Genomic DNA, 21,066 nt, shown 5'->3' with positions numbered 1-21,066 from the left:
ACAGCTGTCTTACATATCTCAGAAACACTATTCCAGTTTAGGGACAATCACTGTTTCAGGGTAGAAAGGGGTTAATTCTGCATTTGTTCAGTAACATATATTTTCTTACAAAACAAGAGAGAAACAAAACAGAAGCCTGAGTTTATAGCTTGTCTATCTGGAAAAAATCTGCTTACACTAAAACAAAGTATGAATTTACAGTACACTTGGTGACTGCACCAACTCACAGTATGAATACAAACGAGGTACATTTCAAAAATCTAAATTCCAGCTGACGTCCCTCAAGCAACCATTTCCTCTTGCCTCATATTGCTGAAAGCTGAGAGACAGCCAGAAGAAAACACTGGACACAAAGGACTTGAAGACACTCTGCTGAACGCACAATGGGGAGCAAAGCGGCATAAGCCCCTTTCAAAGGGTCTGCACTGGGGATGAGCAGCAGATAGCTGCAGCAAGTTCAGATCACAGTTATCACGATTTAGTGAGCACTGTCTTTGTGGATAAACCTTACGTAGTAGCAGAGAGAGCAATCTGGTGAGGGAAGAAAGGACAGCAAGGTCAGCTAGAAGAGGATTTGGGGGTGAGGGCGGGGGCAATGAAAGGATTACAAAGCAGAGCCTGGGAAGGATATGGGGGACCGGGAGCAGCTGCAGCAGCAGTGTGCAGGGAACACAAAAATGCACGAGGGCATGTTCCTTAACATCTCTCATAACACAAATGAATAAAATCTAAGCCGTTTTGTATAAAGTAGAACTAATAATAGATTCTGACTCTCTTGCACAGCTCAGGTACAGGACTGATCATGTACACAGTTAATTTGGGGAGAGAGATTAAGAGGAAAAGAGGCTTTAATAGAAGAATGATAAAGTAACATCCTGTCTTACTGCTTATAAAAGGGAGATGATTTTAGTATCAGAAAGGAATGAATGGGTCTCTTGATTGTTCAGAATTATTCATTTGGCAGTGAAACCTGAAACTAATTCATATGTGCAGTCTAGAGTTAGCAAACCTGACAAGTACTCAGTGGGTTTATAGAAAAGAGATGAAAAAAAAATATATTAAAAGCAAATATTCCTTGACACATGAGTCTTAACAGCAACCTAAATTATGTTCAGGTTACTTTCACATTAAAATGCATTATGTGATTCAGCTCCTGTCTCACACTGCACTGAATTAGCACCGTAAGAATGGTTTCTTAAGGGAAGTTAGGAAGAACATCTGATGACCGCAGTAGCTGTTTTTTAAGATTAAGGCTATCAAAATTTTCTTAAATATCTCAGAAAAACAAAAGTATGTATTGCTGTGATCTTGTATAAACATCAGAATTAAAACAAGTCTGAGAACTTTCAAAACTGGATTGATTTAGAAACCTAACGTATACTAAACTACAGTAGCAAACTAAGGAGAGTAAAAAGGTTGGAAGAATTTTTGCTGGTTTTTTTTTAACTTTTAAATGTCTTTCCTAACAGAAATACACATCAATATATTATATAATACTATAATGAAACTATAGATTGTTACATATCTAATATATATGTATTAGATATTTTGGTACAGAAACTTCCGTATAATTACAGTAGTACACAATAATTGACAAAAAATACCTTTATTGAATCTTCCTTCTTAAGGAATGAAGATTTATGAGATCACATTGTGAATTTGTTAATCTCCATTTAATAACTGTCCAACTCTGCAGTCAATTTCAACTGCATTGGATGTATAAATACACACACATACATTTATATATGTATATGTATGAACAGATATATATTATAAAAATCACAAAAATAGGTAGCTAATTAGACATAACCTGATTTGTGCTATCAGTGAATCTACTTCTGAGTGGCAGAAAGGCCAGGTTAGGCTGTGCTCAGCTGGACCTGTCAGCTAGCATGTATATCACAGGGGATAGCTAGGGGACATGACAGACAACTTGAAGTATGGTGAGATGGTTTAGAGACACTATGGTGGGCAGCTGGAGTATAATTGAGTAAAAGGATAAGGGTGGCGTGGGGGAAACACTGGAAACCTGGAGAAGACTTGGGAGAACAGTGGAGAGCTACAGAGGATTGTAGATGGACAGAAGGTGATGTCAGGTGGTGGTAGGGAGGTAGAGATATGCAAGACAGTACGTACATCTGTAAGAAACCAGGCTTCATTTGTTCTGCTGCTCAAATGACCACTTGCTCAGTATTGTATTTTGTGTCAGCTAAGGAAATGCTGTAATTATCCGGGTTGCCTAGGCCTTCTAGGTAGAGAATTAAGGTAATTGCTGGCAACCTGTACACTGGCTTTGAGTCAGGAGATACAAGTGAGAGGTCATATTCCAGCAGAAAATCAGAAGGTGTAGATTGCAGGAATAATAGGTGAGGATACTGTGAGGAAAACGCCATTGCAGGAATGCAAATGAAGATCCCTCACAAGTTTGTGGGTGAGAAGAGCACTCTAGATCTAATCTTCCTAAATGCAGAGTTTAATTTTAGAAAGTTGCTCAGAATGAGGCAACAGTAAGACTGTTTCCAAAGGATCAGTTGAATACTGCACCATAAGGAGCAAGACTGTCATTAAGAAAATCCTCTTTTCCAAAAGGAGGAAAGACAAATTTAGAGCTCTGTCCTAGGTTTCCTGATGGAAGCCAAACTCTGAAGGCAATTATTTAACTACAGAAAACTACAAGACTAGGGCTCATCTACTAATGCTTTTTTTTTTAAAATGGGAATAATCCTTTGCAAAAAAAAAAAAAAAAAAAAAGAAGAAAAAGAAAGAATTCCTCACAGGAATGAGGAATTATCTCACTAGATGAGCTCTCCTACAAGTAAATGACACAATACTCAACCCAGATAGTTTTAGTCCATGATGTCCTCCCTCTTGCTTTTTTTTAAAAACAAAAAAAACCCCCAAACCCAAGAAAGCTGAGAAATTCACATTGCAATAACATATGAACTGCAGCAACCAATAAGAAGAAAGTTCTGACAAAGCCAAGGCAGTGTTTAAACTCTGATTAATTAAAAGAAAGTCAGCCTGGATTGAGGTGACAGGTACCCATCTGAAATGGTGACTGAAGGTGCAAACTGCAACCAAATCATATTATATTGGGCCAATGACTCTCTGATGGTTGTGCAGGTAACTGATATCAAGACTAACTGTTTGCACAGCATCTCAGATAATGGGTCCCTGACTGAATTGTCAGTAATATGTTAGCAATTCAAGTAATAAAATATTAAGAAAGTAATGGCTGAACATGTGCACTTCAGGGATAGAAGGGAAAGGCCCACAGATCTAGAAAAGAAAAGTCATTTTCAGAAATGAAAGACAAATGATAAGAAGGGGCAATGAATGGTAACCTAAAGATGCTTCTGAAAACATAACAGGAGAGACACTGAGATCTCTCATGCAAGTGCTCTTCTAGATGTAAACTGAAATCATTATGTTCTTGCACTCAAATACCACAGTTCCAAGCACAGATAGCAAGCTAAATTAGGCAACTACATCTTTCGGCTCTGACAGTTAAAGTTTTTTAATAGTATCAGTAGAGTTTGTTTCTAGCGTGCCCAGTTCTCAAAAGCTTTATGCTGCTCCTCTCAAGTTCATTCGGAGTGGTGGCAGCTCAGTTTCACCAAAATCTGAAGATGAGGCCCATCTTGTTGTTTTTTCTTTATGTAAAGCCATTTTGAGATCATGCAATACTACAAAGCATCTTCAAGTAGTGAACTGCAAAAGGAGGAGATCCTTCCTCCCTCAAAGAAGAAACCAGAAAAATGATAGTTTAAGCAAAGGAGCAAAAGGAGCATAAAGTTGTTGCTCTCAAAAATACTGCAATAAAGCTGTCACAGATCGGTCTGCTTCAGGATGCAAGTACATCAAACACAGACTTGTAGCGGGCAACTGTATCTTTCCTGGAAACGCCATATACTATCTTCAACCTCACACATCTGGTTGAATCAGAAACGTCAACCTCTAGAAGCACCACTGCCAAGAACATGAAATCACGATGGCTGCCTTGGCAACACTTGTAAACGAATATGTATTAATATACCACATCCTGCTGACTGAGGCTAAGAAAATAACTTGTTTAGAAACACCTCTACTGTTACGTGCAAGTATGTACCTTACTCTGTTGCCCTAACTCCTGCTGTTGCGCACTGATACAGAAGACAAAAGAACTATACCAATATAAACTAGGACGGTAATCTGGGACAATTTAATTCAATGTTTTCTACTTACAATGATCTCAAAATACAGAGGCATGTTTCAAAGAAGAAAATGGAAAGCAGTATCCACCTCTGCTGGAGCTCAGAAGCAGAACTGGGTGAACTGCAATTAATGGGTGAAGGCCTCAAGTGAGAAAAAAAAAGGTTAGGGTAAAGTGAGAGAAAGCAGTTAGAGAGAAGCAAAGGTGAAAGAACAGCAAGCAAAAGTTAGAAGAGCTAACAAGGGTTCGAAGAGCAAAGCAAAGAATGTCAGAGAAGCAACTGAAAGTATTCCAGGGGGGAAAAGTTCCAAACAGTAATCACAGGAAAAAAAAAAATACCCGAACATATCACTACTTCGGAAACTATGCAAATGTGTAACACAGTACTCACTGCATCTCGCCTAGCATATTCCTCCTCTCCACGGTACTGGGGCCACCCTGGCCCCCCCGGCTGGCCATGCCCTGCTCTGCCTGAGGGGATCTCCACTTGTTGACCTCCGATCCTGCTAGCAATTCCCACCTGAGTGAGGTGCTGTATCTGAGAACCTTAAAAGCAAATATTGTTTTTTCATCTTTATACACAGTCAAGTTTGAAGGGCAGACAAATGACAACATAAAACTTTGTTGGAAGCAGGAAACAAGAAGAAAGTGGAGCTCTGTTTCTGTGCAATTAATACAAAAATCAGCAGAAAGAAGGCTGTCAGTGAGGAATAAAGAAGGAAAAGTTATGTGCATTTTGTGCAGTTCATTTGAGTGTGATGCCTTTCATTGCCACTGCACTGAAAGAAGAGGTTGAGATACATGCATCTCAGACATGGGCTACACTTCATTCCAAAAATATGCCAGCCCTTTCCAAAGAGTGTTTACTGAAAGCCCTGGCAATGCTTTCACATAAATTACTTAGCAGCAAAGAGAAGACATTTACTCCTGTGGTACACCTTAATTTGCATCACACTGGCAAGACCCTAACTCTGCAGACTGCTTTCTATTTCATCTCCCAGAAGAATAAAATACATGACTATGTAAGAGTATGGTTCTTTCAGCTTCACTTAGTGGTTAAATATTAAACGATGCTGTCGTTGACTAATGAGAAGGTCAGAACACACTGTATCTCATTTCAGCCTGAAAGCTAACCTCCTCCTTTCCCTTCCCTCCCGCTGCTTTCAAACACATGCAAGGATAGCCACCACCATTAATTGCAAGAGACACGTAACAACATGCTTTCCTTTTTCCTGAATTTCCTCCCACAGGGGAACAAAATTTATTATTATTATTTTATTATTCATTAGAAATGAAACACATTTAATAAACCCACAGATACAGAAGAGAAAACTCTGTGTGCGTGTATGTACAAAAAGGGAGGAAAAGACAAAAACAACAGTGTGATTTACGTGATGGACAGTTAGGTCACTTTCATATTTTACTCCCCAAAAAACCCCAATATTTGAGAAGTTTGATATTTGCGTGTAATTATGCTGAAGGACAGAAACTAATCATTTGAATTGCCTCCAAACTTTAAAGCAGAATATACATGAACATTTAGAGAACAGTGTGAATCAGACAGTAAAATGCTCATCATTAAACTGTAATAGTCACTACATCCCTGTCATTCTCATTCATTTAACATTTACAGGGAGAGGATAGCAGCTATCAAAACCAGGACTCTGACATGAGTATACGATCGTATTTCTAGTCTTTTTCAACTTCTCACAAAGAAAACATTTCTCTGGGAGAAAATTAACTGTGGCATTTGCATAAGAATAGAATCTTTTATTCTTAGAATCAGTGTTTACTGCTTAATTGTCATGTGATGTTAGAATCTTATTCATGGCAGCACTGATGAGTGCTAGTGCTACGGAAATTATCTCACAACCAAATCAGGGAAGGTGATTTCATATGGGACAGCAGCAATAGATAATATCATCAGAAGCTAAAAGACCCTGCTTTTATGCACACATTCTAGGAAGAGCAATGAGAAATAAAGATGCAGAAAAGTAATAAAAGAATTGTTATTTAGCAGGCTGATTTGGGATGCATCAGTTAGCTTATTTAGCACAAAAGAAATAGTCGGCAGTGGAAAGTTAGCATACACTGTGTGCTCTAAAACAATTAAGTAAATTTCCATTCTTAGAGAATGGTGGGGTTTTTTAATACACTGTGTGACAGCCAATGCTCGTAAGATACTAAAAAGGTGGCAAAGCACTGCCTTTTTCTGCAAGATCCTATGAATGTAAAATTAACCTCACTTTGTGATCACTTTTTTAGCAGTGAAGGCAAGGACCACATTTCAAGTGTAGTAGCTGAAGGAGAATGACCTCTTAATGGTGAGCTCAGAGCAGATACGGAAAAGGATCAGTTATTTTACTGCATATTCAACTTAAGCGCATATTCAACTTAAATGAAGTGTACCTGCAGTGCTTCCAACTGGTCGTGGCCGTGCCACTGATGGCATTTCCTCTGAGTATATCCCTCTGGAGGAATACTGAACCTCAGGCGGCTGCTGGTCTGGGTGCATTAACTCTGCAGGTTGAAGAAAACCTGGCCCAAAGTTCTGCCTGTGGAAAAGGAAGGACTCAATATCACAATAACTGAATTGCCTAATCAGAAGCAATAATACAGTAATGCAACAACTCTTTATAAGGCCTTTTAATGTACATTTTAACCTTAAATGTTTATGAAAATAATTACATCCAAGGAACATACTCCTCCTTCACGACCTACATTGCACAGGCATAGGAGTTAAAAACTCTACCAAAATTTCACATATGTGTTTTTCACATGTTGCAGCCTCCTCAATGCAGAGAAAAAAGTCCACAGATATTGTTTTCCACTTGGGGAAAAAAGCATCTTCAATGTAAAAAAGAAAAAGAAAAAGAAAAAGAAAAAAAGAAAAAGAAAAAGAAAAAGAAAAAGAAAAAGAAAAAGAAAAAGAAAAAGAAAAAGAAAAAGAAAAAGAAAAAGAAAAAGAACACTTCAGTAGTGATGTTGCTTCTTACCTTAGCAAGAAATATGATTCTTACTCAAGAGTTTCTGAGCACACAGTTTTGGTCTAAGCCAAACCATACAAACTGCATTACATGTGTATTTCATGAAGAATAATTATTTCACTGAGCATTCTGATAACTTTTCAGGATATTTTCAAAACTTTGCTCTTTAAGATTCAAACTACTCAAAGCTGTCTTTACCAGATATGAAGAGATGCAATGTATACTAATATTAATGTTTCCTATAATTCAGGCAGGTGCTGGTAGTCATTGTTATATATTTCCTGAAAAGAGTTAACAACAGGAAGTGCCATCAATCTAACTTCATCAACTGTGCCAAGGTAATAGGACTTGTAAAAGAAACCCTATAATTCATTCACAGAACAGGAGTACAGAAGGAGATGGAAATGCTGCTTTTCCGATGCTTCCTATTAACATATCTTAACCCTGGCATGGAGAGATTATATTTTAAAAGATTGATGGGCAGCTCAGTTTTCAAGGATTATTGATTCCTGTCAATATAGTGGAGGTGTGGATGCCCAACCTTCAGGTGTTGGAGGTTACCAGGCTAGTTTCTCTTAGACTCCAGGTATGATCAAAGAAGAGAGACACACTCCTCAAGAGGCATTCAAAGCAAAAGATTAGGTTCACTAAATCATTTTCTGAAGGAGCCTCTCACAGGTGAGTATAAAAGAAGCAAAGTGAGACAAACAGGATATCGTAAGTCAGGCATATGAAATTACACAAAGTGAGGAGCAGGGATGAGTTTTGTATGTCTTTTACCACAACGGCATCTAAGCCCTTCTAGGCTATGGACTGCAACCTATCCCACTCCTCAAGACCTAAGTTTTATACCCTTTTGTTTTACAGGAAAAATCTCGTGATTGCATCTAATTCAAATTATTCTTGATTTGTGCTTTATTTGGAAAACTAACCATAATTTTATATCACAGCCAGATAGCAAAGAAAGCTGACAGTAATGTATAGCCTAATAAAACCAAATAAGAGCCTAATAAAGCACAAACAAGTAACTGTAAATTGAAGTACTGGCTACTTGGCATACAGTATTAAATGGAGGAGGTATAAGGGGCTCAAGCTACAACAATCCCATTGCGGAACTGCCAGAATTTCCCCAGTGCCCTTGCATACAATCCCACTTGTCCACTCAGCAGATCCAAAGGAAACTATTTCCAACCAGATTTACAAACTAGTTAAAATAAATGCCTGAATGGGTAGGTAATGTTTAACAATGTCACTTCTGTTATGTTAATCACTGTAACCAGTTAAGGATGTGATCATCTGGCACTTGACGTCTGCAAAGCTGAGCTGGAATCTTGTAGCTGATAAATTACCACAATTTTTTGATGTTATCTAAAGAAAATATTTTCTCAACATTACTGCAAATGTGCAAATTTTTCACGGGACAGGAAGAATATCCTTTATTGCTGATGGGTTTGTACTTGAAAGGTGCACGTTTAATAACCCATCACCCCCTCTTCTCAGTTTTCTTTATAATAGATAGATACAGCTACTCTTTACAATCAGAGATCAGCAGAAGAGTATGAAAATGGGATACAGCTCTGAATCTATATCATACAGGCTTCCTAGTGGCCTTCTTATTTCCAGACTGAGACCCAGCCTTCAATCCATTTTTGCACATTCAAGAAAAAAATTAATCTCCAGTTAGTTAAGTGGGGATATACCGCCCCAAAAATCAATTTTACACCACTAATTCACTATAGCTAAGTATGTCTGTTTCTGTTGCATGATGCAACGTTCATTTTCTGGTAAAAGCTGTTCATTGTGGCTTTGTTTGCCTAGCTGTTATGTGACCTAGGTCTTTTACATTTAATTTGTTTTATCCAGGTTGGTTCCACCCCATTAAAGATGCTGACTGCATTTGTACAGAGAAGGGAACAGTACGGTCACCCAACTATTATTCCGTGCATTGGATATTTAAGCCAATGGACTATGACATTGATACATGCCACCTAATCATACTGACCTCAGGTTATTTTTCCTTCCTCTAATTGGCGCACTGTTTCTATTGATTTGTTTGTCATTATCTTCTGAATTTGAGCATAACCCCTACTCCACAACCATGACAACTCTTTCCTTGTTTTCTACTGACCAAGCTTTAGGAAATCTTCTATTTTAACAAAAATTTAAAGGAATTCTTCCTGTTAAGGTCAATGACTTTGGAAATTGTAAACTTAATCTGCTGGCACTGGCAGAGCCAGCATTTAAACTGTTAATAATGATGCCATTAATCTGTAACCAACAGAAATCCAGAGTGCCTGGATAAAAGTTGATAAACTTTTGAACAAAAAATATGTTGCAAAGACACTATCTTGCTCAAGTGTATTAATGTGGGTTACAGCACTTTCATGATTAATTTATCACATTTTCCCTGAATGCGTAAAAGGCCAACAAAGAGAAAATCCTCAATAACAAATAATTGGTTATGCTTTGCGTCGGCAGTCTCAAAGCTCATATATTCAAGGTAACCTAAATTACAAAAAATACACTGCATGTCATACTGTGTGCTGTTTCATGTATGCTCCACGCACACTGAAACTGTCACCTTCAGCCAAGATCTAAGTAAGAAAATGTGCCTCCTTTTCTAGTTGGACCTTTCAGAATCAGGTTGCAGAAGAATGAGTAGAGGAAAGTTCTTCATATCCATTTAACCATCAAGTTTCCAAGGCAGTGAAGACTTCAGATGCAATCTAATGAACGACACTGATACCAGTGGGATTTCATCTCATGTGGTGAGCTGTAAGAAGGTAACGAGAGCGCAGCACGAGGCCACCTTTTTACCACCTTGGCTGTGGCAGCTTGGAGAGGGTGAGACAAGTCTGACCATACCATGACTCAAGAGTCCAACTTCATGTGTAATTAAACACAGACACCAAACGTGGAATTAACAGTCACATGGACAACTGTTTTCTTCTGGCAAGGCCAGGAGAAGATGGAAAATTCATTCTTCCCCCTGATTTTATAATAGGCCTGCAAGGCAAGCTTTCTCTGTGAGGGTCACCATGCTCTGTAATTTGTTCTCAACTTGGTTAAAAATAGAATTAATCTGTTAGTCATCTGAAAGCTTTTGCAAGTGAGCGTTGCCCTGAGGCTACAGAAACAAGATGAAAGTGAGAGTATTGGGAGAATTATATACATCTGAGTAACTGTTTCAGGCTCTCTAAAAGCTGAAACTCAGTGGTTTACTCAGTACTTGGAAGGATATCTCTATAGCCAAGGGGCTAGAAACACATTTCTTTTAAATGGAGGCTTGGATTCCATACAGCATGCATGTCTCATTCATGCCACATAAATAGATTACACAGGCTGGATCTGGACTCCTGTTACTTCTCATTTATACAGTACTTTGCATAATAATATACCAGTGCCAGTTAGAACTCTGGAGGAATTGCAAGGAAAATAATAAATGATAATTCTATCAGTGAAAATCTACCTTGGTAGGAGACCTGGTGCTGTTGGTGGAGTCATTCCAAATTCCACATATCTCTGTCAGAAGAATGAAAAAATTCAAATTAAAATCAAAATACATACCCTGGGAAGTCCACTGTCAGTCTTTTAAGTGATGAATGGCAGAGATCACTAGGCCTGTATGTGTGACTTGATTGCAGCCATAAGAGCTTAGTTTTACAAACACAGCAGCCCAAGAAGATCTGGGAATCACTGCTACAGTGGGCTAGCAGTCTCTTCTGTCTCATCAGAGTCTTAACTTAAAAACCTTTCAAAAATACTTTCTCTCACTTGGAGAAGATCAAGGGCTGCTCCAATGTTTACTCAGCTTAAAACTTACAGCAAATCAAGCTTTGTATTTGGAAATCTCTTTATACCTCAACCAGTATCAGACTGCATCAGAGAGACCACGGGGCTTGGACTCAACAGTTCAATGACATTATGAAACTTGTACTTGTATGAACTTGAATTGTTGTGGAACTCTAGATGACCTAAAAGATTATCCATGTGTCTCAGTGCCCCATAAAATGCAAAAAATCATACACAGAAATACTGCTTCCATATCCCTCACCTCCTCAAAGCATTTGGATGCCCTGCTGAAAAATACGACCGAAGGCAAATACATCCTTTTTTCATTGTCAAAATATGAACTAGCACATATATTTAAAAAAAATAAGGTTTTACTCTTGGACATAACAAGACTGATCTGTGAAAGATCATAACTGAGAACAGAAAAGTTATCTTAAAGGAGGAGAACTACTATCTTCTCTTGTGGTTGGGATGGGAAAAGGGAAAAAAATCCAAATGGCTTAAAAAGGATCTTGTGACGGTCATTTCTGAATCCTCCTTGCTCCAGAAACTGTTCCACATTTGTGATAAGTCCTGACAGCAAGGACACAATAACAGTGACCATGGCTCAACTGGTGCTAACTACTTGCCCAGAAAAGCCTTTTAAGTTGAATCACTCACATTAAATGGGTTGTTTACTGCCTGAGTTGGACCATAAGGTGATCCCCACTGGGTGCATGTGGTTCCCCTCCCTGCTCGAGCAGGAGTGTTGTTTACCGGCTGTCCTGCAGAGACCCCGGGTGGTGTGACGGCCGTGGAATTGGCTGCTTGGCTGCTGGGAGCCACCAGCGCAAAAGCATCATCCAGCAGTGAGTGCATGGTTTGCCGAGCCTCTTCAATGGATGGCTGTGGTGGGATGTACTGGGAGACTGGGTGGGAAGGCAAGCCGGGGAACTTCCCCAGATCAGCTGAAGATGATGTCTGAGGTTCCGGAGGCAAGTCTGGATCAGACTGAAGGAAATGGAAAGAAGGTGAAGGGCAGCCACAGAGAAGATGTAATCAGCCAGCTTTCAAGCTCCTGTGGGCCTTAAGTCTGAGCAACATTTTCTTCGCCAGAACCACAATGAGATAAATGGCACAAGTACCAGTGCCGGACAAAACCTGCCCCTTACCCTCCCCACTTCTGCGCGCACATACGTAACACCAGCTGTTCAAATACTTCATTCAGTGTGATCTGAAAGACTCTGATCTCAGATACGGCAGTGGAGCTTTGTGCAGGAGTTACTCAGCTATAACAGAAATCCTGTGGTTTGCAAGCACATAATGAAGTCGTGCAGAGAGCGTTTACTCCACCCAGAAAGAGACAATCAGCTCTGTCTACTTCTTTGACTTCTCTGGAGCTTTTGCAGTTCCAAGAAATTAATTCAGTCTTTAGCTTACAATTGACCACATCAGCAGTAATATTAAACAATTATTACCTCCTAGAAAAACACACAGAGAGCGCTGTTAAGCAACTAAGTGGTTACCTGCATGGAACTTGAACTTAGGCGCATCACCTGAATGGGATTCATGTAAGTGCTTCATAGCAGCAATACCTGAGGCATGCATCGCAATTACTACCTGGAATCTTACCGCACAGGCTTATTGTTCATCAGTAACAGGAAATTAAATGAGCTTTGCAGCAGCAGCCCTATTATCAAAGCTCATTCTTACCACTGCATGCAGACTGCAAAATCAGTTGTCAAAATGCAAAAGCCTCTACTTCATCAGGAACTTGCATTCTGAGTACTGTCTCGCTACAGATGCCAAAGGGCTGAGCTTGCTGTGTGACATGTCTTAATTAAACAGCTTCAGATGATAATTCATTCTGCTGCAGCACAACATTAAAATCATCACACTCTTGTTTGAAGGCAGACGGAAACTGCAGAAATCAACACTGTAGTCACCTAACTGCATATGCAGCAAATGGTGAAATTCTTAAAATTATTAAACCATCTGTCAAGATGAAGACTGTCCAGGGGTTTCCAGTATTAGCATTAGGCTTAGTAAAGTCTGCTTAGAAGTGGTTAAAGATGCCTAAATACAGTTTGTGATGTGGATACGACTGAACCGAAGCGTTCTTCAGTGTCTTTGCCTTTTTTAGACAGGAAACAAAATTAATTTTCAAGACATTGTACTAGAATTGTTTCAAGTTACTGTAGTACAAAGACATGTTTCTCTTTCATTAATAATTAATTCCCACATTTTAAAGATGAGAAAATTTCTCATGAAAGGAACTGAGTCTTCCACTCTGTGAGAGCAAAGGATGAAATTTTCTGTAACATATGAATATATAACATCCAGCAAATTGGACTAGAGTGAAACTATGTTCAAGACATTGTGGAACATGCCAAGCACGCTTTCATGTGCATAACACAGTGGCATTAATGAAAACAAGGTACTGGTTCTTGGCCTCTTTAATATCAAGGAAGCAGTAAAATTCTGCCACGTATTAATACTGACAGACTGCCAATGAAATCCTTGTTTCACTTGGATTTACATGGTAACTACATGCAACTGAAATCAGCCATATAGACCATGGTCAGAAGGCCAAAAACCTCCCAATGTCACAACTGTCATTAAAATTATCAGAACATTCCTGTCATTAGAGAGACATACATACAATATATGCAGAATTATTGACTCCTGGAGGCCTTTTGTATGTCCCATCACTGTCAGTTGTGATTAACCTGTCCTTTTCTGCATCAATCGGACTACCATTTATCTGATGTCGCCGGCGCTGCTTGGGAGAACGTTTTGCACGAGAACTTAACAGGAAGAAAACAAAAAGCAGAGAGAAAAAACAAACAAGACAAAGGTAATCACACTTCTTTTTGCAATTCTTCTCATCCCACTCAAGGTTGAACTCCTCTGCCCATTCCCTCAGCCCTGTTTCTCTTGCCATTCCCAGTTTTTCATGCCAGTCCCATTAGTTAGTCTCGAATCTCTCTCCTCAAGGTTCTCCTAGTAACACTCTCATTGGCAGCTCTCCAAACTGTCCCATTGCTCCCTCAAACTCTCTCCAGTGTCACCCCCCCGTCTACATTCATCTTTCAAAGCTGTCAGTGCTCCAGCCCCTGCCCAGTGCCTCTCCAGACCTCCCAGACGGATGTCCGACACGTTTGCAGTAGCAGAACAGACCATGCTGCCCACAAGGCTTTATGCATGTTGGGTGTAACCCTCCCAGGTGAACGAGCAGAGGAACCCAGGTAGCTGGAGAAAAGCTACGTTCTATCAGTGCAGAAGCAGTCACAGGGTACCAGTGCTCCAGGAACAAAGTGCCAGTATTCATAAGCCCTAAACAGAGCCCAGGACAGACTTTCTCTGAAAATAAGAGGCCAGGAAGGCAGATCTGTGAGTCTGACAAATGTGCCTCATTACCCAGAGGGAATACGTAAAAGGTTATCTTGTTCATTTGTGAATTTGCCTTAAAATTCAGAATCTTCATGCTTTTTAAGTTGCTCAAGGGTTTCTTTATTTTGCATCTTCCCCCTCCTTTATAAAAATACTATTTCTTGCAGTTTATATTTTCCGTGTATGTTTTTACTGCTTATATTGCAATTTTGATCCCTCTACACCACACAAGAATTATTCAAACAAATGACAGAGCAAATACTAATATTTTTAAAGACAGTATTCATATGTTTGGGTTTATTTATCAAGAATTCTCCACTGAGAACTTGTAAAAGAATAATTTGAAAACAAAACATACTAGCATATACTGAAATAAAGATGTTTAGAACAACTCAAACCTTTTCAACCTAGATAACTCAAATTCAATGATCAAAATGATTTTAAGCTCTGAAAGTTCTGAAGTACACATTTGATGTACTTTGGACACTGACTCTAAAAGAAAATTGTTCTTTCCCATCTTTGAAATCCCTACCTCTTCCTGGGCTCTATGAAGACGGTAGGCACACTGCCTCCAGGGTCCAAGATCTTGTCAATCTGCATCTGTGCCTTGCGATATATTCTGTGCTGTTCTTTGGAGTCAACCACCACCACGTCATCCACCACTGGAAATTCATAGTGCCCTTTGCGTTTGGCACGAAGACGAATCTTATTGCGGTGATGCTCAATCTCAGATTTATGCCTCAGGGCTGTTTGTATCTTAAAGAAGGAAGGGGAAAAAAAAAATCAACTGCATTTTTCATTTGTAGTTTTTGCAAACAGAACTTTTTGCTGCTCTTCTGTAAACCTCTCCTCCTCAACCTCCCTGCCTCCCCTTCCCTCCCCCAAATCTCTGAAGGATTAAAGTAAATCACATAATTTGTAAATGCACTTTCTTGCTTGGATATTTTGCAGTATCCCCATTGTCTCCCTAGCTAGATGTACTATTATACACAATACAATTGCCAGCACAGCACGTGCAATTAGAGAGAGGTGGCAGTTTGTTAACAAAAAGCAGGAGGAACATGAAAAACTCCTGCTGTGTGCCAGAAGTGACGCTTCTCTGAAAAAATAAGACTAATCAGTACAGGCTGTATCTACCTTTGCTTGTCAAACAGAGATACAGTTGATCAATAGTGTTGATGTCTGTCACCCATTCCCTTTAATGATCTTCATCACGTAAGAAGCAAGAACTTAGCTGACTGAACTCATAACTTGGTGCCTCTGCCAAGTGTGAGAGGTCACCACAAGTTATGCAGAAACGTAGCAGCAATACAAGGGTCCAGGTCCCTAGATGAACATGATGTTATCAGCTCTATGTCTTGTTGCAGGCTGAGCTTTCATGCTCCTCTCCCACCTTTTTTTGTGCTATTTTGCATCATCAAATAGCTCATCATCAAAAAGCTACCATAACAGCACACTTTTAAGTCCTGGCCCACACTCACTGAAATTATTCTGATCAATGGAAGAAACTTGGGCACCAGATCAGGTAACAACTACTGCTCTGCCTGTGCTAGACTAGTTCTGGAACACATCTGCAGCTGTGAATTTAAAACCAAATAAAAAATTATTTTTGTGTATTCTCTCATAAAAATTCCCAAAAGCATAAAAAGGACACAAATAGACGACCAAATTTGCCCCTCTCTGTGTTTAAGTTTTAGTTTAGATATCTCTTAAAACCAGGTCAGATTATCTCTTTGGATGGAAACAGGATTATTCCTGTAACTTGTCAAAATTCAACTCCTCAGGAATGAATGAGGAACTGCTGATAACAAGAAACTGGATACTTTTCACTTCCCTCTTGGCTGGGCATACAATCCTCCACAAACATTCAAAGCACTTTAAAAATACCTCTTTATTAATTTTGTTGGTCTCTGCTACTCGATCAGAAAGCACCGAGTTCTGAACTGGAGGTGCTGCCATCGGTTGCATAGCAATCAGCTGGATCTTGCTTGGGACGCGTCTGCTGGCATCTGAGGAACGCGACATCCTATCCACATGTTCGAAGATGGAGGCTGACGAGTGCTGCTCGTTTCCACTGCTGGTCTGAGGGGGTCCTAAATCACCAGAACAAATACAGAGTAAAGTAGTGCTGCTAGGGTTATCTCAGTCAAATGTTAAGCTCTACTGATGCTATACTACAGGACTACGCCATGTTTTCCATCCGTGTTTAATTTGCCCTATAGGCCTTCCAGCTGATTCACGTTTAGCATACAACAAGTTTACCCACTGGTTTGCAAATTGTAAACATTTTTCCATTGTACCTCCAGAAGGTGAGCTGTCGTTCTTTATTTCTGTAAATCAAGCTCTTGGCATTTGCAAAGCCCCAAAATCTCAGTCTACTTTGCTCCATAAAAAGCTGTTAAAAGTACACACTGCCAATGGTTCTTCTTATCAGTACTTAAGGAGATGCAAATTCCTCAAATGGAGGTTCAAAGAGCAATAAAAGATGTCTCACTGCAAAATGCAGTTCTTAAGTGATAGAAAGACTCATATACAAACTAAACAAAACCCCTTTAGATATCCACATAAAATACAACTAATTTTACAGACATTTTACTTATTGAAGTTTTTAAAGCACTGTTTTCTTCTCTGCGACAGGATAAACAGTTCACACAGTAATAAGCAAGCTGCACAAATATCGCCATGTTGCAATTTGCTGAGGAGGTTATATCAACTCAAATACAATCAGCAAAAGATATTATGGAAACCGATACATGTGAAAGTTGCGGCCCTGCTCCTGCCAACAGTTAATCACTTCAACAGAAATGGGTCATCACCCTCAAAGACTTGGAATCTGTAGGATCACCCCAGTGCTTCACAGTTAAGCACATATTTAAGTATTGTTTTGCTGGAGCTAGGCCTACAACAGGAACCGTTATGTGGATTCAGCTTGCAAAACTATTGAAGACTTGCGAAATAATCTTTTGACTCTTTCACATGGTAACACCACACATTTTCAAACTGTTTTTCACCATGAAATACAAGCAACAAGAGATTAAGATTTGTGACTCTTCTTATGGAGGAACACAACAGACTAGAGGGACAAAGTCCCACATCCTTGCACAGACTTCTAATAATGGGCTATGGTTCTCAGATTCAAATCAGAAGGAGAATCTGATTTGATTCCGATATAGAATCAATTGTTGATCAACCTGATCCAACTCCAACAGATGAGAAGGAAAAGAAAACAGACACTGCTCTGATCAATTTGCAACACACGCAGGTAATGAAATATAAGGCTCAGAAGAGTGAATGGTATCTTCTGTAGAAGATCACAGCAGATGACTTAACTCCTTTGCTTCCCTCTTCTAGCACAAGAAGGTGGCAGGAGAAGAGAGCAATAGAACACTATTATATTCACAGCACATTACTTTTGGGCTAGAAAGCAATCTGGCCATAAGCTAAGCAAAATTCTTGTTTTTCTTATTTCTCAAATTTGCTCAATGCATTGTCAAATGTACATATTTATAAATGGCATGCATCATTTATAAATGTGACTTTCCTATATAAGTGTCCTTAAAAAGAAAGTAAACAGTTCCACTCAAGATCTCTGTGTCCCAAATGTTTTGAAGACACAGAGTCTAAATGAAATATATCTATCTCTCTTCTGCAGCTATTTATATGATCTTTACCATTTGTCATCTTCACAGCCCCATCTTCATGCACTTCTCAGAAGCATGCAAGCATCACCTCTCAGAGAGAGGGGCACAAGATATATTAAGTAGTTAGTGTGAATCCCTCGGAGCGATCCTGAATGGAAATCTGAACTTCTGCATCCATCTTTCTGTTTTCCCTATACAATAGTATTTTTTCCCAGTCTTTCCAGTTGAACAGAAGTTCTCAAAGGTCACTGACCTCCAACTTAATTTTAAGGTTATTTTCACAGTACTTGGTAAGTTCTAATATATTCAATTACATTGAGCATTCACTCTGAATCTGTATAATTTCATCCACAACCTTTCCTTGTGCACACATAAACGAGTACTTGGCAGAGGCCTCTTAGCTGAAAGGGTTCTTAAACTCATTTTGTAAAACTGTCCAAAAGTCCCACTGTCAAATTTGGTAAGGCTCTACAGTAATAACATGTGTTACTCTCTTTTGCAGAAAAGGTGCACACACACACAAAAAAAAAACCCCATAAGCTGCATCTGACCTTTAAATCCTCTCTGTGTGCATACACTGAATGTGTCTATAAATACAAACCAAGATGGAAGTACACTCAAGTAGATAAGCCAGGAACGGCACAGTGCTGTACACATACAACAACAGGAAAAATGGTTTCTAGCTCAACACATGAATGAGTTCCTTTAAAAGTTTCGACAGAGCAAGAATGGTTTCTCATTTCCAAGTTATTATAGTACACTATTGTCCATGGTTAAAAAAATCTTCCTTCTAAAGCTATCAGATGGGATTATATGAATGAAATTTGGATCTCAGACTAGACAGCTGAGGCTGAAGAATAATGAAAAGGAATTAATACCCAAATAATGGACAGAACATGTTTAAACAACTCGTCCATATAGGTCACATGTCAAGATCAATGTTCATCACTGTTCCCTGGGTTGAAACTACTAATTGAACTGAAATGTCAGGAAAATGAATTGCTCTGCAGGAAGCTATGATTTCATATGAAAACCAATACAGCTGGAGATAGAGAAAAGCTATTGTTTCCTGCATCCTCTTGAAATAAAAATGAGACACACAGCAACCAAGGTGCATAAAGCCTAATCCAAAATCAGGTAAAGTCAATGAGAATCTTCCACTGATCCACTGGTATTTGAATCATGTCAGAGTATGCAGTTTCAGATAAATTTCACACAGCTTCTTTGTATCCCAGTAGGTTATGTCCCCAGGATGCAGCAGATGACTTGTACAAACCCAACAATGGAAAGCATCATAGCCAGCCTTATATCCATCCTTCTGTACTACTACAAGGTGGAAACTGCTATCAGACGACAGAGTCCTTAATTTCTCTCTAGATATGGTACGCATTATAAAAGACAGTGTCAGTTTTCTCCTGCCCCATCTTTGCTATGTCTCAGTCCTGACCAGAAAAACACTAGTTCATGAGAAAATATTTGTGCTGCTTTGCAGGTAGCCTGCAAAGTCTCAGGCTTCCACTAATGACACTAACTCTAACAATATCTGTAACTTGTTTATATAAAGTTTCAGGACCAACAGCTGTCTCACTTTTGCTTCTTTCATAGTGATGTTTTCCTCAATAATTTGAAAGAATTGGGAGGAAATTAGAAAAATGTGCCTAAATTGGATGACTGTAATTTGTGTTACTGAGAATTTTTTATACTTCAAGAGCTCAAAAGCACTTCTGTTTTTTTAGACACAGAAGACAAATTCTTCCATCCGCAAGATATAATTGCAGCTACCCCAGCACCTTTATTCATATTTGTACTCAACTACCAGCTCTGGTTACTTACCCACTCTGTTTGCTCCTGACAACATAAAGGAAAAAGAAGAGACAACACAGTAATTATTGCAAATAATTCAGCTGGAATGGCAACTGGAAAAAAACACAGCAGTAAGATGATTGCATTTACTTTTGAATGAAATGCATGAACTTGGATCAAACTGTCGAGCCTCAGCTGCACAAAAAGGGAGCTGAATCTGCCATTTAAGAGAGAGTGAGCTCTCTGCAGACAGTGCCTCCAATTCTGAATGCTAAAAATAGTCCTTATGATTACCAAACTAGATGCATCAAATCCTGAAAAAATCGTGTATTTGATCCAATAAGGGCATGACAGGTATATCTTACATAATATCCTTGCTGCCTTTGCCAGATAATTCAGAAGCAGCAATAGCTAACACTTCTACACCCAAAGGACATGTTAAACCTTACATAAGGGTTTTAAGCCAAATGGAAAATGAAGAGACAAAAATGGAGTTCCCAGGCAAGAAGAAATGGGAGAGCACTAAATCCGGGCAACAGAATTGAAGTCAGCAAAGTTGAAGCAATTCATAAACCATCCTGAGATAAGCTCTGTCATAGCATAATTGTTTTCCTAGATATGTACTTGGGCATGAGTTTTGGTCCTAAGTGCAAATCTAAGGCACTGAAAACACATACAGCGTCAGTACAGAATCTTCTTTTTGTAAATTGTGTAAAGTACATACAGCATGCACCGCCTGCTGAATTAACTTTCTAGTCACATTAGCAGGTCCTGTGCTTTGTTTTCTTACATGTTTGTCAGAGGAAAGCCTGCTCCATCACCCTTGCTCTTCCAGGAGTAGTCCACATTACGAAAGTTTAAGAATCATATGCTATTTAACTTGCTGTTTAGTCACTCAAGAGCTAGCAGTTTATGTAAACTATCTTACATATTCCTCAATCTCATTTCTTCAACATAAGCAAAAAGATGAAGATTGTCTGCTACGATCTGAATTTCACTGGCATCGCACTCCTCAGTAGTCATCTTTACATCTCAGCTGGTATTTCACGGAGTACGTGGGAAAACATTCAATATACACAAGTGATTGCTCACAGTGTGGTCAGTATTTTCTTCTCCTTAGTTTCTGCTGCTGCCAAGGCCATGTGTATTAAGACCAGATGGGGATATCACAGGCTCCTTTAGCAGATATTTAGTATCAGGATTTTCTCTGGGAAGGCTATTGTGATTTAATGCAAAGATATGGTAACTAAAACTTCGAGCAAGGAACAAGCCATCTAAA

General features: G+C 39.2%; 1 protein-coding gene across 5 annotated transcripts in view; it reads right to left on the bottom strand.

Moving 5' to 3' along the window:
• KIAA1549 (KIAA1549 ortholog) overlaps positions 1 to 21,066 on the bottom strand; it is a 156,208-nt gene that overhangs the window by 6,423 nt on the left and 128,719 nt on the right. For 2 of the 5 annotated variants that reach the window (XM_054836927.1, XM_054836945.1), the window contains 7 exons: positions 16,231 to 16,436; positions 14,876 to 15,099; positions 13,613 to 13,757; positions 11,632 to 11,961; positions 10,649 to 10,701; positions 6,602 to 6,747; positions 4,584 to 4,738 (listed from right to left, as the gene is read on the bottom strand). In XM_054836927.1, coding sequence (XP_054692902.1) covers positions 4,584 to 4,738; positions 6,602 to 6,747; positions 10,649 to 10,701; positions 11,632 to 11,961; positions 13,613 to 13,757; positions 14,876 to 15,099; positions 16,231 to 16,436 — 1,259 coding nt within the window. The remainder of the gene's footprint in view (positions 1 to 4,583; positions 4,739 to 6,601; positions 6,748 to 10,648; positions 10,702 to 11,631; positions 11,962 to 13,612; positions 13,758 to 14,875; positions 15,100 to 16,230; positions 16,437 to 21,066) is intronic. The other 3 variants (XM_054836936.1, XM_054836954.1, XM_054836963.1) reach the window with 3 other exon arrangements.

This window comes from Grus americana, chromosome 1, assembly GCF_028858705.1.
Source record: "Grus americana isolate bGruAme1 chromosome 1, bGruAme1.mat, whole genome shotgun sequence".
NCBI lineage: Eukaryota > Metazoa > Chordata > Aves > Gruiformes > Gruidae > Grus > Grus americana.
The sequence above is the reverse complement of the archived record's forward strand: the minus strand, read 5'-3'. Positions and strand labels throughout refer to the sequence as shown.